The sequence below is a fragment of the Pleurodeles waltl genome, chromosome 7 (assembly GCF_031143425.1).
Source record: "Pleurodeles waltl isolate 20211129_DDA chromosome 7, aPleWal1.hap1.20221129, whole genome shotgun sequence".
In the NCBI taxonomy this organism is placed as follows: domain Eukaryota; kingdom Metazoa; phylum Chordata; class Amphibia; order Caudata; family Salamandridae; genus Pleurodeles; species Pleurodeles waltl.
In genome coordinates this window covers 981,429,658-981,447,709 of record NC_090446.1, presented here as the reverse complement: position 1 = coordinate 981,447,709, position 18,052 = coordinate 981,429,658, and the positions used below count along the sequence as shown (strand labels likewise).

Here is an 18,052-nt window from a genome sequence, read left to right as displayed (position 1 = left end):
ATTTTTGGTCGTAGGGGTTTGTGGGTGATGTGGATGTGTGTTTTATATAGTATTGATTGTGTGGGAGTGGTGTGTGTATGTGTATCAGGTGTGTGTGTATTTCGATTTGTCCAATGTGGTGGTGTTTTGGAGATGTGTGTGTATTTTGAGCGCGGCGGTGTGTACCGCCAATGGAATACCGCGGTTGAAAGACCGCCGCATGGATTCGTGGGTCATGATAGCATGGGCGTGTTTCTGTTGGCGTGACGGTGGAGGTTTTGTTTTCGCCAGTTTATCACTGACCTTTGGTGTGGCGGGCTTGTGTGGGTGTCTGAATTTTGGCGGACTCCGAGCTGTGGGTCATAATAGCTGTGGTGGAATTCCGCGGCTGCAGCGGTGTGTTGGCGGTCTTCTGCACGGCGGTAAGCGGCTTTTACCACCGATGTTGTAATGAACCCCTAAATTCTGTCGTGAGCAGGGGACCTGCTCTCTAACCAACTCCAAAGAAAAGACTCTGCAGCCTCTGGCAGCGCAAGAACCCAATGCCTGTAGTCACCACTACACCCACTATCACTGATCCGAGTGGGAGTGGACCTCCTGTGCCAGCAAGATCCCCCCCCAGCTATCCAGAGACTAAGTCCATTGTGGTTTCACCCCTCCTGGACTCCCTGAAGTCACCTGCAGCCTCTGCATACACCCCCCCCCCCAGTCCTGTAGCTACTATGGTGAGAGAACCCAACACCTAAAGCAACCACTGCACCCTTTGCCGCCGGCCCGAGTTAAAGTGGACCTCTGGTGTCAACGATGTCCTCTGGCTGCCTTGAGCTTGAGTCTACGGTGGTTTCCCCCCTCCTGGACTCCGACATCGCCTGCAGCCTCAGACCACAGGATCCCCCAATCGCAAGTGATCCAGTACAAGGAAAACCGATGCCAAAGGACACCCTAGGGAATCGGAGAAGAGGCACGCAGGTGCACCTACGTCCCCGAGCACCTCAAGTTTGCAACTTGCCTGTTGGTTGTCCCCGACTGGTCCACCAGCCTGAGCCTGCAGTCTAAGTCCCTGGAGACCAATCCCCGATTGAAATACATTGGGCATCTGACGTGTACTGCACCTCTGCACCCGGCCGCCCCAGTGCTGCCCGGAGTGACCTTTTGGTGTGGCCTGACCCTTGCCCAGTTCTTACCTTAAGTCTACAAGATTGTTCCCACGAGTCATCAATAAACGATTGTTTGCTAACTGTGTTTTCCTCCTGTGGGTTAACACTGAAGAACTCTTAAATTGCGCTGTATCTTTTTTTTTTTTTTTTTTTATGAAAAAGTATTTATGCTTGAAAACATACTTACATTATACTAAAGTTCTTGAGTTCCAAGTATACATAAAAAAGTGTTATTTTTCTACATTGGTCTCAGATTTATTCTTTGAGTGTGTGTCCATTTTTTGCCTCTGTAAGTACATCAACTGCTTAGCACTACCCTCTGATAAGTCTATCTGCTTGCCCACGCTACCGCAAAATAGAACATTAGTCCTATATACTTTTGCCTCTGGAAACCAATTGGGGATCTACTGGAATCTCTACATGGTGTACTTCTCTTTAGTGCACCATATAGAGAGCCAGCTTCCTGCCCAAATTATTAGATATCCTAGCATAGAAGGTCTTTGTGTCTGGGAACCTCCTAGGCACGGGCACATCAGCTTGTCCGAGACTGATTTGATGCCGCCAAACAGATCATGAAATGCAGCTTATGTTCGACTGATAATGGACATGTTCTTTATTCAAAGATGTGGTTATCGACAGGCTTGCCTGGATGCCTCTAAGGTCTTTTCGAGAGACATAGAGGCCTGTTCTTCGGCATGTCCTTTGACATCAAAGACCTTCTGGGCAGAAGGCTGACTTCTGCTTAGAGCACTTCATGTTAAGTCATGCCATGGCTGCTCCTGGGGCTTACCTCCCCAGCCAGATAATTTTGTCTGCATTGGTGGGCTTTTTCTTGAGAATTCATCTCTCCAGACATAGGCAACTTCTTCAGAATCTCGTTTGAAGTGTAGGAGACCACACTGGTCAACATCACTAGTTGCAGCAGCAACAGTCCTGCCCAGCTGCTGCCGGTTCTAAAGCCACAAGACCACTTCAGTTCTCCCTTTCCCACCCATCATCTACCAGTCATGGTGAGGATATTTGCATTTCTGGACAATTGAAGCACAATTACCACAGATCAGTGGGTGATGTAACTAATGTGAAAGGATTATACACTGCCCTTTATGGCTACTCCTCTAGCGCTTTCCACATCCAGTCAGACATACCAGTCACACTAGGCCTCAAGGTGGACTTTCATGCCATACTTCAAAACAATGCGATAAAAATGGTTCCCCTTTCTGTAAGAAGAACTCTGCTTTATACCCACAGCTTCCTGATCCCCATGAAGGATGTCTGCATCTGGCCTTTGTGGATTTGAGAATCCTCACATTTTCTGTCACTGGACAGATTAAAGATGTTATCCCCAAAGCAGATCCTTTTGTCCCTCAACCAGCAGTACCAGGTTGTGTTACTACAACTGCAGAACTCCTACTTTCACATCACAGTCCTACCAGGTCTGAGATGCTTTCTCCACTTTATAGTTAGATCTAAGGATTGCCAATCTGCAGATAGCAATTTGGCTTCACGGTTGCACCATCTGTCTTCGTCAAGTTGTTGATCGTGGTGACCACATAAATCCATACATGGACAACTGTTTGTTGAAGGCAAAATCTCCCCCGGGTGGTCCTCAACCACTTGGCACACAATCTGGCTCTTCACCGGCTGTGGTTTTCCCCACCTCAGAGGATCCCGTACACTGGGATATGATCTTGATGTTTCAGACTTGAGCAACATTCTGTTTTCAAGTTACTCTGCTTTTTTGAGCCTCATGTTATTGTGTATCTTGCTAGCTCCCCATGTTCAGTGGAGGAGCAGGGTGTGTTCTCTTTAATGGTACCTCTGGATTCAGTAGTTACATTACCAAGACTGTATTGTTTCCGTATTCCCATTGTTTATAAAGGTCAGCCTTTTTGCCTCCCTTGATGCAGACGGCCATGGTGATGGATACTTCTTCCATGACATGCGGTGATTATCTGGGAGAGATGTCAAATGTGGCAAAGTAGCTCATTTATGTGACATTTCTGGAGTTACTAGCCATCTTTCTTCCTCAAAAGCATTTTTTCTGTTATGGGTCATGTGGTGAAAGTTCTATTGTACATCATCATGGCCATCCTCTGTTTAAAAAAAAAAACATGCAGGAGTTGGTTCCAGAACTCTTTATGGAGGATCTACGCGTGTGGCATTGGTCCCTTGGTTCACTCTTTGCAGTGGCAACATGCCTGGCATGGTGTTGAACTTTTGACCAGGTTGTGTTTGAAAGACCATGAATGGATACTCCATGCTAATGTGACAGGAGTGATCTTTTCACACTTTGTATGTCCACGAATCATCCTTTTTGCTTCAGTAGGAAGTGTCACTTGATCTGTGCCCTGCAGTGTCCACTTTAAATCTTTTATAATGTTCCCTCATATCTCACTTCTGTCATGGGTCCTTCAGAAAGTCTGCAGAGATGGAACTGAGATGATCCTCCGTGCCTTGGACTGTTATGCTGAACTGTTGGGACTGGGTGTTTGGCCTCCTCTTTGCCTTCAAGACAGAACAGATCTGTTGGTCCACTTCTGCACCTCAGCCCTCAGACACTCTACATCCATGCATGGAGATTTATCAGTGTTACGTGGCTCCTTTTGATCACCCTTTTTTTAAGTGGATGTTGTTACTTAGACTGCTAGGAAGCCTCCTAACAAATCAGTCTATGTTGGCAGTTAAGAAAAGGTTTGCCCTGGTTTAGTGAGGAATGCGTGGGTCCATTTGGGGTTTCTCACCAATGTTCTGCGCTTTGCTCTCTTGTCCAGCAGGGTCTGGAGGTTTCAGCTGTTAAGGCCTGCTTGGCCACATATTGCTGTTCCTATGCCTACCTGATAACCCTGCTTTCTTTAGATTGCATTTAGTGGCCAGATGTCTGAAGGGATTGTAACTCATGTTTACTCCCACACCATTGATTGTTCAACCGTGGGGCTTGAATTTTGTTCTTGCGTTCTTCCTGGATTTGCGGTTTCAGTCTTTTAACATTTACTTAATGGATCTTTTGCCCTTAAACTCAGCTGCCTTTCTGGTGCCCATTTCCTCCTTCTGCAAGATCGGCCAGCTTCAGACCCTGTTGAGCTTGACATGCTAACTGGACAAGTTGGGTCTGCATCCTTGGTCTTACTTTCGGATGAAGTGGGTTCTCACTTTCCATGAGGTCAAGGCAGTCAGACTTTCCTTCCTTCCTTCCTTCCTTCCTTCCTTCCTTCCTTCCTTCCTTCCTTCCTTCCTTCCTTCCTTCCTTCCTTCCTTCCTTCCTTCCTTCCTTCCTTCCTTCCTTCCATGGATTTGGAGAGTTTACACAAGCTGAAGTCTTTCAAAGCTGTCTTGTTGTGCATTGATTGGACAGGGCAGGACAAGGTGAATGACCAGCTTTTTGTTAGTTTTGCTGGTTTTAATGGTATGAACACAATTTAATTTTATATCACTCTTTGCATAAAGATTAGCTACGCTTTGACAAAGAAGGGTTCTTCTAAAGCTATTCTGGTCACTTCTTCTAGGGTCAAATCCCTTTCCACAGCTTTGTATAGGAGCATTCTGGTGATTGAAATTTTCTGGGCTGCAACCTGGTTTTCCAAGCACTACAGCTTAGCTACTTTATCTACTTTGCCAGGTCAGTTCTGTGTGGATTTGTGGGTTGATTGGCTTTCCACAGTAACCATCCCCTTCCATGTTGGGTACTGCATTGTGACTGATTCAGAAAGTGTGGAATCTGCAGGTAGAACTATCAGAAGAAAATATATCTTTTATAACCCTTTTTCTTGTGTATACAATTATCTTCCTCCAGTTTTCTCACCACTCCCTATCTTACCTTTCTGAGGTTGAGCTTGTTCTGAAACTATTCCATATAGTAGAACATTTCTTGTCCTGACTTTTTACCTGCTGACATTTTAGTCCATGCGTAGTTGTTATTCTGTGGGCTTCGATTTGTACAGAAAATGTGACAGAACGGACTCCAAGGTGGCTCCAGACGTAGCCCGATGTTGTCATGTCTTGGGGCCGTTGAAGTTGAGGCTGGAGTCACCTTGCACCACTTGACGATGCTGACGAGATGTTGTGTGATAACATTTTTCAGATCTTGTCTGGTGCCTTGGATATTCATAAGGTAAGAACTTTGCAGGATGATAGCCATTCCATATCTTCCAGAGAGATTTCTTCGCTCATCATCTGCCCATCTATTGCAGGTGCCCAGGGTCCACAGGCTTTGGAACCTGTTGCCTCTGGAACTGCGCCTTCTAGAGCATGAACTCCCTTTCCGCAAAACCTTGTAGTCCTGGCTCTTTGATTGCTAACTCTTTACTTCCTTGGTCCCTTCTTTGTCTTAGACAGCGCTGGGAGGCCTCTGGGTAGCCATGCCCTCCACAAGAACTCACAATTAGAATAGACTCTTTACAAGAAAAAGCATCACTGAAGATAAGTAACCTGTTCTTTATGTACCACTATGCCCTGACCTATCTTTATCCACATTACTCCCTTATTCATCCTACTGTTTTACTTTATAATCCTTCCGACTGTCTGTGAGGTGGAAGGGCAGAAACCATTGGTTTGATTCATCATACCACATAAAAATGTAATCTGTAATTTTGCAATCATGCTGTTTTTCTTTTATTAACTGCAATAAATACATGTGATGACATTTATCTAGCTAAATGTAAGAGCTGTCTCTGTTGGGTGTTTTAGCAAAATACATTTCTCCTAAGAAGTATCATGTTTGTGCTCTTTCTATTTTTGTGTTAGTTAACGCCATCAAGGAGTTTAGAATTTGAATTCATACCTGTTGAAATGTGTGGGCTCTCCCCTTAAGGACTTGATGATTCAGACTCAGGCACTGAGTTTCTAATTCTTATTATCTCTTTGTTACTTTGTCTTCTGCAGACATGGTGACATGCTGTTCCTGTACCCCTCTGGCCCTGCTGGCTCCTCCTCTGAGATCATGGAAACCTCTGCAGGGACCTCTTTGGTGATCCCACAGGCACGACCGCTGAGTGCTCCCCAAGTGGTAGAAGATGACATAGATCAATTTCTGATAAAACAGGAAGGAAAGATTTACAGGAACCGGGACCCACAACTGTATGTATTGAAGTTGCAGTAATACAGATTAGATTGTTGTTTATCTTCAGATCTGAACAGAGAATTGCTTTCAAATTGTTTTTGTCCCAACTTTTTTTTAGCAGTCTTTTTAACACACATTTCTAGGAACTGCACAATTTTAGAACTGTTTTTTTCAATTTAGAATTTATAACCCTAGACTTCCACTCAAAAATTATTTTAACTTGATGTTGAAAGGCCCTGATACACTGCATCTTTTACTAGTCTCTGTAAGCCACACCAGACATGCCTTATTTCCTAGCGATATTCCTGTATTTCACATAAGCACTGGTACACCTGAACCCCACTGAGAGACCATCAAAGAAAACCAAATAACTGGCATTCATATTTTGCAATAAAAAATTAGTGAAGCTAAGAGATTGATTGGTCTGGGTTGCTACAGTATTCACGCAGAACGTAGCTTTGAACGTGAATGTTCCGGATTGTGTGCCACAAAAGATTTCCTTGGTGATCTCATTAGACAAAGCTCTAGTTGGCCAGTAATCGCATAGTGCTTTAGTGGTCATGTGAGGCCAATGCTACTTTCTGACCCTACTGTAGAAGGAGACTATTGACATCCTGTTTAAGAGTTAGCAAAATGGAACAGATGCTGAATCCTAGAGGAAAATTTGGTAACGCCTTTAAGCAAAACTCTCCATTGAGAAAGGACAAGTCTGCCAAAATTACGTTTAGCACTGTTTGCAATCTACCTAGGGACAAAGGTAATATTTGTAGACTGGTCAGAAGGTGTCCATGCATAATGTGCTGGCTAGCAAGGGCATTCACATTATTCCCTCGTCACATACAGAAGTCAGACTGACTGAATAAGGAGCTGTGGTGTTAAGCTGAAGGAGGTCTGCTCTTGGGACTAGGGCCCACTGCAACAGCCAGTATTCTTTTGAAGTGGCAGCCAACAGTGTAGAATGTGCTTTAAGTCTCTACAGCCACCATGTTCTGAGCCTCATGAGGTAGAGAATTAAGGTTGCCCTCAATCTTGAAAATTGTTCATATGTCTCATGATTTAATAGTCAACACAGTAAACTGGGTTATACCAGTGGCATGAGTTAAAGAAGCAATTGCTGACTTTTTTGGAGAGATCATGTAGCATAACTGTTCCAGTGCTACATCCTCAATTACAGTACTTATGTTCATATTTTGTGAATAGTATGTCAGTCCCTAATACACAGGTCTCTTGGCTCCAGACAGTGTTAATGTGTGGCTATGAAAAGAAGTCTGGTCTTGCAACCTTCCACTAACCTGAGCAAGTCTGGCAATTATGATTTGAGCAACACGAGTTAGGGGAGCCTGTTCAATTGTTTAATGTTCTGTGTACCTGCGTCTTTGTTAAATTTTTGGAGTTTTCCTTTTCTTTGTGGCATTAATTTGTCTGCTGCTTGTTGGTCTTTTAAAGGTCCATGAAGGTATTTGCTTTGGTTTTTTTATTTCAGTTGTAGTATGTGTGCCATGGTCTTCTGGTACTCGTCCTACAGACTGTATGATGGCTGTGTTGCTAGATTGGGAGGTAGAAGTAACTGGAAGAAAGGGAGGGACAGAGGAGGAGAGACGTTTGAGGGAGAGGTAAAAGGGCAGAAATTGGAAAAATCACCGTTCATCTACTTGTCTTTAAAAATCATGGGTTTCCTTTATTGTGCCACTCCTCATTTAGTGGTGAGAGGATACCTGCTACTTACAGCTTAAGATCATGATCTGTCATGGAGTTATTTCTTAATAGTTTTTCTGGGAGGCAATATGTGGGATTTCTGGTGGGAGATGAATAAGGCAAGTAGAAGTAGTGAACCCTTTTTCTGTGTTGTTACTAAACCGGAAGTTGTTGTTGCATTGCTTTGATCAATTCCAATAATTCCCTCTCATAACATTCTAATGAAGTGGGGAGATTGCAGTTATTAAACTTATAAAGAATACATGGATCAGGCAAAAATTGGTCTTAATATCTTTGTGATATGGTTAGCTTTTAAGATATCATGGTGGCTGAATACATCTGTTATAGGAATAAAAGCCATCTGAAGGGCACTTTTATGTATATTCACATAGGCAATGTGGCTTTTCATACTGTCACAGCTACTAACCAGTTAACTTTTAGCTGTGTGTGAGTGATGTCTGTTATTACATCAGCAAGTTGATTCAACTTAAAGAAGGCCACTTCAAAATGGCTACTACTATGTATAAACTTTGTATTGATATAAATGTACTTATTGTTTGCTCTGGTATTTTTCTCTAACTAGATGCAGGCATGGGCCGCTGGGGAAATGTGTACACTGTGTGCCTTTGGAGGTAAGATCACATATTTGAAATGACATCACACAAATGTGGAAGATGCAGTTTGGCATTTTTGGCACTTCCTAATTTTGTTTTAGTGCAAGGGAAACAGTGCTGTAGCTGAGACAGGACTCTTATTCCCTGTCTTGGTGTGTGAAAATACATAAACTACATTTTATAAAAGAGACATTTGTTGAAATAAAAACTAGCAAGCAGACTCTGTTGGTGAAATTACATGTATTTGTTTGTTTACAGTTAAGAAATATTTAGCACCAAATATCTTTCACAAACCCCTTTACTATGAAAATAAAGCAAACAATGGAATGGATGTTTTACTCTTTTTGACTTTGAAGCGTCCCTACTTTGGGACGAAATAAGGTGAAATAGACACCCGCACCTTGTCTTTCACACCAGCATGTACACAATGTCCTGCAGGGCAATCTGTGACAGGCAGGAAGTTTCAAGAACTTGTTGTAAAATGCTCTGATGCATCAGGAGTTCCCGGCGAAGAGATTTTTTTTTTAGAATCACTAAGACCTCTTTGGGGATCCCCACTTAGTAAGAGCCAAAACAAGAGATAGGTAAGTGTGAAACATCACGACTCTCATCGACGTTGCGATCTGGTAGCTATGCCACCTGATAGTTGTCAAGGATAGAGATGATGTTGCAAATCCATTCAGCGTTGACGAAAGAGCCGTTGGGCCTCAAAGACCCCTCCAGTGTTCTTCCGACATCAGACATTCAAAGCAGACATAGGGGATCATTATGAGTTCGGCGAGCGGCACTGCCGCCTGCCGAACTTAATGCCTCCACTTCACCGACAGTGCAGTGAAGCCCCCGTCGGCCCTATTATGATTTTCCTGCTGGGCCGGCGGGAAACAGGGTGTTTACATTGACGCCGGCTCCTAATGGAGCTGGCGCCAATGTGGCGGTGCGGCAGCACCCGTCGCGCATTTCACTGCCCATAATTCCGGCAGTAAAATGCACGACGGGGCTGTGCATGGAGGCCCCTGCACTGCCCATGCCAAGTGCAGGGGCCCCCAAGTCACCCATTCTGCCAGCCTTTCCCTGGCGGTGTGACCCACCCAGAAAAGGCTGGCGGAATGGGACTCATAATCTGCGTTGCCCTGTCGGATTTGAAACGCCAAGACCGCCAGGCTGCCTGAGGGCGGCAGCCTGGCAGTGGCGGCATTTCCACTGTGATGTCTCCACCACGGTCGTAATATGGTGGGCGGTTCGCCGCCAACGTGAGTCTGGCTGCCCATGGACCGCCAGACTCATAATGAGGCCCTCCGTCTTTAACATCCGAACACCTTAAGGCACCTGCAAGATGTCTCCTTCCACTTCCTACGATGAGTATTCTCCAGCTTATTCTGTATCAGTACAAAAGATACCTATATTTGTGATGTCCCCTCCAGTGCATGGCTTCTGAGACAACTGTCTGCATTCTGCCATTTCTGAGAAGTTGTCATCACACAGAAGGCTTACTACCAAAAATCAGAAAAAGACATGGTTCCTTACTCCTACACATAAACTTCCCAAGATGAATTGCCGCTCATTTTGGAGAGGCCTCACACCTAGAAGTGGACATGCTGGTAGAAAGCATTCTCTTCATTTGTATACTCTGGATTATGGCACAAACCTGAATGTGGTCACCACCACAGATATAAGACTTATTCTCTGAGCTTTGACTGACTCTCCTCCTGATAGAGGAAATCTGAGCTTTTCTATTTCTATCCCTTAATCACAAATTCTATTGTTGTTGAGACTTTGCAGGCTTTTTCATCAGGGAAACCAGTGCTAACTTTAGTCTCAGGACTAACAGAACTGGCAATTGAACAGCAACACAGCAAATATTGAACAAGTAAAGGCTTCCTGAGCAAGACCCACATTTCCTTAGGACAAATGGTCAGTCAACAGCTGTAATTCTGGCTTGTGCCAGAAAGAGACGTAGCATTGTTTCCTCATTAACAGTTTTCCTGATGAAGCACAGAGGAAATTAACTGGTTCAGCTGCTACCTTAATGAAGTCTAGAAGTGCTTCAGCTCTCTCAGGGCATTAGAGAACATCTTTCAGGGAACCATTGCAGAAATTTGCTGAAAACCTTCATAGAGCTAGAGAGGACTCCAAAAATGTTTTCAGTAAGGCACTTTAACTCTTACTAGATTATCAGCAGAAAGCTGTTTCTTCAGATTTTACAGCTCGAGTACTGTAATGGTTTGGCTTTGAAAATCTTGGGTCACCTGAATAATCCAAAGTTAGATGGACTGCGACAGTTTTTAAACTTTACATTTGTAGAAACTCTCTTCAGTAGCCATACAAAAGCTAAAATACGCAGGATGAAAGCAGAAGCAGGAACATTGAAAGCTGTGGGCTTGGAGAAGACATTATGGGCCAGATGTAGCAAGCCGTTTGCATGGTGCAAATTGTGAAAATCGCAGTTTGCGCCATGCAAACAGCCTAACGCGATGCTCATTCACAAATTGCGAGTCGCTACCGACTCGCAATTTGTGAATGCAACTCGCAAATAGGAACGGGTGTTCCCTTCCTATTTGCGACTTGCATCGCAATTCAGAATTGCTTTGTGACCACGAATGCGGTCGCAAAGCAACTCGCAGTTACCACCAAAGTCACACTGGTGGTAACACATTAGTGAATGTCGCCAAAATTATTTTTTCTATGGACCTCTGCCTACTCTGAAAAAACGAAACCAAATGGTTTTGGAAGTTTTTTTCATTTTGCAACTCGTTTTCCTTTAAGGAAGACGGGCTGCAAAATGAAAAAAAAAACTGCTTTATTTAAAAAGCAGTCACAGACATGGATGTCTGCTGACTTCAGCAGGCCACCATCCCTGTGAATGCAGGGACTCGTTTGGGGTCGCAAAATGCGCCCCACCTCATTAATATTGATGAGGTGGGTCTTTGCGACCCCATAGCGAGTCGCAGACGGTGTCTGGGACACCGTTATGCATCTGAGATTGCGAGTCTGTCCGACTCGCAATTTCCGAGTCGCAATCTTGGAGTTTGCTACATGTGGCCCTATATTCCTTGTTTGGTAATTCCACAAAAACTGTAATCCCAACTTCATCAGAATCAACTACAAGAAGTTGTTGCAATTCCTCTTTGAAAAGAAGCTGAAGAGCTGATCCTGAAGGGGCATGTATTACCCAAATTCATACTAGAGTACACAATTGCAGAGAAATTAAAGAAAAAGGAGAAATTCAGAAAGCTAACTCTTCATCCAATGTATCCCTAACTTCGTTAAGTGTGCTGAATGCATACTTCATATTCCAGTATTTCAGGAACACCAGAGGGTTCTCGTGGCCCTAGTGGTTGAGGGGCAGTTCCAATGTAAGTCCTCATTTTAGACCCTTGCACGTTTTCGAAAGCTATTTCATTGGTGGCAGCACATTAAAGAAGAATGAAATCATTCATCTCTTTATATGTGGATGACTGTGTGGTAAATATACATTCATATCAAAAAGCATTCCATGTTTTCCAACGTCTGCGGTTGCATTTCGATCTGTCGTTGTCAAAACCTACTTCGCTATGCAATATACATTATGTAGGGAAAGTCCTGGGCACCCAAGAGGCTAAAAGTATTTCTTTTGGAGGACCCACTGTACTCCATACAAGTATATTGCTGGAATGGTCAGAAGGTAAAGCATACAACAACCTATGTGGGTGTTTCTTTTGTGTGGTCATTCTTCATTATTTCAAATGTTTGTTGACCTATTTATCCATTTCAGTCATACTTGGGGGACTAGTGGAGCCAATATTCAGGCAGCTGGAAAAACAAACTAATTCTAACCCCAGCAGCTCCACAATCGTTCCCTTTGCAGTGTCCTCTAAAGAATCTTCTGCTGGGATTCCAGTCCATCAAGACCATTTATAACCAGTGCTTCTCTGACCAGTTTGTGTGCCTGCATGAATCACCTCAAGATCTACTGCACCTGGCCCCAGACATAATCCTTGTGCTACATAAATCTTTTAGTGCTCTGTGAAGTGTGCATAGTTTTGATCAGGAAGTGACATCACTGATTTCTCACTTGTGGTATCCTCTACTCCTCCCAGGACCTGTTTAATGTTGGTTGCAGCATGGAAGCCTCAATGGGTAAACTTGTCTGACTCTGGCCCACTCCCACTGCCAAGAACCCAGGTTCCCCCCCCAACCCCCCCACTCTCCCTTACCCACTACTAGTCTGCTTCCTTCCTTCCTTCTTGTTCCCAACTCCACCTGCCACTTGCCGCACTGCTGCCACACAGCACCACACAACACAGAAGGAGCATTCACATGCACCACCTGCAAATTTACGTGCAGTTTCCTACATCCTACACCCACCACTCCTGCACTGACAGCAACCAGCATTCCACTCACTCGCGCACACACACAAACCAGCCACTTGCTCAAGCGTGCATAGACCAAACATCACCCAAACAAAATGCCATACTTGCGTGCATGCTTCTCAACCTCCGCTTACTCACTAGAAATGCCACAGAGATCTACTGCACAAACATGCTCTGGATCTACTCTTCCTCAGGGACACATGGCTAAACCTAACCTCGTCACGGGACATCACTACAGCCATCCTTGACGGGTACAAGATCTCCATGCAGTATACAGTCAATAAACGATGGGTTGCCATCTTTTACAAAGATCCCACTAGCTGCAACACCTACCTGGACATTCTCACCAGCTAAATGGAACACCTTACTTTCAGGTTACTCATCACAGCCAACTTCTCCCTGGAGAGAACCCTCATATACAGACCACTGGGACTCTGCACCCTTTTTAACAGTGATATCTTAGACTTTGTTGCACCCTTCATCATCCACACCAGCACATTCATCCTCAATCAATCAATCAAGGAATTTGTAAAGCGCACTACTGACCCATGAGGGTCTCAAGGCGCTGGGGAAAGGGTGCTGCTACTGCTCGAACAGCCAGGCCTTCAGGAGTCTCCTGAAGGTAAGGAGGTCCTTGGTCTGATGCAGATGGGTCGGAAGGATGTTCCACGTTTTGGCGGCGAGGTGCAAGAATGATCTGCCGCCGGTTGTAGTTCTGCAAATGCGAGGGACGGTTGTGAGGTCGGCGGAGCAGAGCTGTCGGGTCGGGGTGTAGAAGGAGAGCCGTCTGTTGAGGTATTCTGGTCCGGTGTTGTGCAGTGCTTTGTGACCGTGGGTGAGGAGTTTGAAGGTGATTCTTTTGTTGACGGGGAGCCAGAGCAGGTCTCCCAGGTGGCCTGTGATGTGGCACTGGCGGGGGATGTCCAGGATGAGGCGTGCAGAGGCGTTCTGGATGCGTTCCAGCCTTTTCTGGAGTTTGGCCATGGTTCCTGCGTAGGGGGCATTGCCTTAGTCCAGTTTGCTGCTTATGAGGGCTTGGGTGACTGTTCTTCTGCTTTCCGTGGCGATCTATTTGTAGATCTTTCGGAGCATGTGGAGGGTGTTGAAGCAGGAAGAGGCATTGGCGTTGACTTGCTGGGTCATGGATAGTGAGGAGTCCAGGATGAATCCCAGGTTGCATGCGTGGTTGGTGGGGGTCGGAGCGGATCCGAGAGTGGCAGACCACCAGGAGTAGTCCCTTGCGGAGGGGGTTGAGCCGAAGATGAGGACCTCCGTCTTGTCGGAGTTGAGTTTGAGCCAACAGTTCTTCCTCCATTCGGTGATGGCCTTCATCCCTTCGTGGAGGTTGGTCTTTCTGGAGTCCTTCTTAAGGGAGAGGATCAGCTGGGTGGTGTTGGCGTATGAGATGATGATGTTGAGGTGGTGAGATTGGGCGATGTTAGCGAGCGGAGCCATGTAGATGTTGAAGAGGGTCGGGCTGAGGGACGAACCCTGGGGCACTTCGCAGATGATTTTGGTGGCTTCAGAGCGCTATGGAGGGAGGCGGACTCTTTGAGTTGTGCCGGTGAGAAAGGAGGTGACCCAGTCCAGGGCTCTGTTGCGGATTCCTGCATTGCTGAGGCATGTGCGTAGGGTGTGGTGGCAGACGGTGACAAATGCAGCTGGGAGGTCCAGGAGGATGAGGGGTGCGGTTTCGCCGTTGTCCAGTATGGTTCGGATTTCGTCATTGGCGGCGATTAGGGCGGTTTCGGTGCTGTGGTTGCTGCGTGTAGGATGTTGGCTCTGTATGTAGTATTTCAGAGTAGGAAATAGTGTGCACAAGAGTCCAAGGGTTCCCCTTAGAGGTGAGATAGTGGCAAAATTAGATAATTCTAATGCTCTATTTTGTGGTAGTGTAGTCGAGCAGTAGGCTTATCAGAGGGTAGTGTTAAGCATTTGTTGTACACACACAGGCAATAAATGAGGAACACACACTCAAAGACTTACTCCAGGCCAATAGGTTTTTATATAGAAAAATATATTTTCTTAGTTTATTTTAAGAACCACACGTTCAAGATGCAAGGTAAATCACACAGGTAAGCTAGGAACTTTTAATAAAAGCAATATTATATACAGTCTTTGTTAAAATGGCAATAAGCTATTTTAAAAGTGGACACTGTGCAAAAATCAACAGTTCCTGGTGGAGGTAAGTAATGGTTAGTTTGTCAGGTAAGTAAAACACTTACAAGTCTCAGTTCCTGGGCATCGGCAGCCCACTGTTGGGGGTTCAAGGCAACCCCAAAGTTACCACACCAGCAGCTCAGGGCCGGTCAGGTGCAGAGGTCAAAGAGGTGCCCAAAATACATAGGCGCCTATGGAGAACAGGGGTGCTCTGGTTCAAGTCTGCCAGCAGGTAAGTACCCGTGTCCTCGGGGGCAGACCAGGGGAGGTTTTGTAGAGTACTGGGGGGGTCACAAGTAGGCACACAAAACATACCCTCAGCGGCACAGGGGTGGCCAGGTGCAGTGTGCAAAGCATGCATTGGGTTTTAGATAGGATTCAGTGGAAGGACCTGGGGGTCACTCTAGCAGTGCAGGCAGGCACCAGAGGGGCTTCTCGGGACAGCCACCACCTGGGCTAGGCTGAGGGTCGCCTGGGGGTCACTCCTGCACTGAGGTACGGTTCCTTCAGGTCCTGGGGGCTGCGGGTGCAGTGCTTGTTACAGGCAGTCGCAGTCAGGTGGAGCCTCTGGATTCTCTCTGCAGGCGTCGCTGTGGGTGCTCAGGGGGGTCGTCTCAGGCTACTTGTCTCAGGCTACTCACAGGGTCGCAGTCGCCAGGGAGTCCTCCCTGTGGTGTTTGTTCTCTGGATCTCGAGCCGGGGCGTCGGGTGCAGAGTGGGAAGTCTCACGCTTCCGGCGGGAAATGTGAAGTCTTTAAAGTTGCAGAAAAGTTGCAAGTGTGTTACAGATTGTTGAGCAGAGCCGCTACTCACTGGAGTTTCTTGGTCCTGGGGGTCAGGGCAGTCCTCTGAGGCTTCAGAGGTCGCTGGTCCCTGTTGGATGCGTCACTGGTTGCAGGTTTTCAACTCTGGAGACAGGCCGGTAGGGCTGGGGCCAAAGCAGTTGTCATTGTCCATCGTCTCTGCAGGCTTGTAGGTCAGCAGTCCTTCTTCTTTGGTTCAGGTTGCAGGAATTGATTTCCTGGGTTCTGGGGAGCCCCTAAATACTAGATTTAGGGGTGTGTTTAGCTCTGGGAGGGCAGTAGCCAATGGCTACTGTCCTGGAGGGTGGCTACACCCTCTTTGTAGCTCCTCCCTGAGGGGGGCACAAGCCTAATCCTATTGGGGGAATCCTCCAAAACTAAGATGGAGAATTTCTAAAGGCAGGGGTCACCTCAGCTCAGGACACCTTAGGGTCTGTCCTGACTGGTGGGTGACTCCTCCTTATGTTTCTCATTATATCCTCCAGCCTTGCCGCCAAAAGTGGGGGCAGTGGCTGGAGGGGTGGGCATCTCCACTAGCTGGGATGCCCTGGGGCGCTGTAAAAAAGGGGTGAGCCTTTGAGGCTTACCGCCAGGTGTTACAGTTCCTGCAGGGAGAGGTGTGAAGCACCTCCATCCAGTACAGGCTTTGTTCCTGGCCACAGAGTGACAAAGGCGCTCTCCCCACGTGGCCAGCAACTTGTCTGGTTTGTGGCAGGCTGCCAGGAACTGGTCAGCCTACATTAGAAGTCTGATTGGTAATCAGGGGACATCTCTAAGATCCCCTCTTATAGGTGCATGTTACAATAAATTGCACACTGGCATCAGTGTGCATTTATTGTGCTGAGAAGTTTGATACCAAACTTCCCAGATTTCAGTGTAGCCATTATGGAACTGTGGAGTTCGTGTTTGACAAACTCCCAGACCATATACTCTTATGGCTACCCTGCACTTACAATGTCTAAGGTTTTGCTTAGACACTGTAGGGGCATAGTGCTCATGCACCTATGCCCTCACCTGTGGTATAGTGCACCCTCAATCAGGGCTGTAAGGCCTGCTAGAGGGGTGACTTACCTATGCCCCTGTCAGTGTGAGGTTGGCATGGCATTCTGAGGGGGAGTGCTATGTCGACGTAGTAATTTCCTCCCCACCATCACACACAAGCTGTGAGGCAGTGTGCATGTGCTGAGTGAGGGGTCCCCAGGGTGGCATCAGACATGCTGCAGCCCTTAGAGACCTTTCCTGGCGGCAGGGCCCTTGGCACCAGGGGTACCAGTTGCAAGGGACTTATCTGAGTGCCAGGGCTGTGCCAATTGTGGAAGCAAATGTACAGTTTAGGGAAAGAACACTGCCCTGTACACTTTCAATCAAAACTTAGCATCAGCAAAGGCAAAACGTTAGGGGGTAACCATGCCAAGGAGGCATTTCCTTACACTGAGGAATCCGGATTGGGAAGGGTCCAGGGTGCTGTTCCCCTCGAGGAAGCGGGTCAGTTGTCTGTTGACAGCCTTCTCAATGACTTTTGCCAGGAAGGGGAGCAGGGAGTTAGGCCGGAAGGTCTTGAGGTTCTTTGGGTCCGCCTTGGGTTTTTTGAGGAGGGCTTTAATCTCAGCGTGTTTCCAGCTCTCCGGGAAGGTGGCGGACTCGATAGAGCTGTTGATGATCTTCCGGAGTTGGGGTGCAATGACGAAGCTTGCTTTGTTGAGGATGTAGCGAGGGCAGGGGTTAGATGGTGAGCTGGAGTAGATGGTGTTCATGATTTCGATGCCGTTGTTGTTGACGGGGGTCCAGGAGAGCAGGAGGCTAGTTGGCGGTGAGTCTGTGGTGTTGGTGGTTGCCGGGGGGGAGGACGGGTGGGGGGGGGGGTGGCAGCTGAGTGCTAAAGTTATCGTGGATGTCTGCAATCTTGCGGTGGAAGTAGGAGGCTAGGGAGTCGCAGAGGTCTTGTAGTGGCGGGATGTCGTTGGCCTTGGAGCTGGGATTGGAGAGTTCCTTCACAATGTTTAAGAGTTCCTTGTGGCTGTGTGCATTGTTGTTGATGCATTCTTTGAAGGGGGTTCTCTTGGCGGTTTGGATGAGTTGGTGGTGTCTGCGGATGGCGTTTTTGAAGGTTGTCCAGTGTCTGATCTTGGCGCCACTTCTTTTCGAGTCTTCGGCATGTCTGCTTAGATTCGTAGAGGTCGGCGTTAAACCAGAAGGCCTTTCTGTTGGTGCATCTGTGGGAGTGATTTTTGATCGGGGT

At 46.6% G+C, this 18,052-nt stretch overlaps 1 protein-coding gene across 1 annotated transcript in view; it reads left to right on the top strand.

Moving 5' to 3' along the window:
• The window catches only part of NPLOC4 (NPL4 homolog, ubiquitin recognition factor), a 340,333-nt gene that overhangs the window by 40,035 nt on the left and 282,246 nt on the right, over positions 1–18,052 (top strand). Inside the window, exons 4-5 of the mRNA XM_069199778.1 lie at positions 6,015–6,209; positions 8,471–8,519. Coding sequence (XP_069055879.1) covers positions 6,015–6,209; positions 8,471–8,519 — 244 coding nt within the window. The remainder of the gene's footprint in view (positions 1–6,014; positions 6,210–8,470; positions 8,520–18,052) is intronic.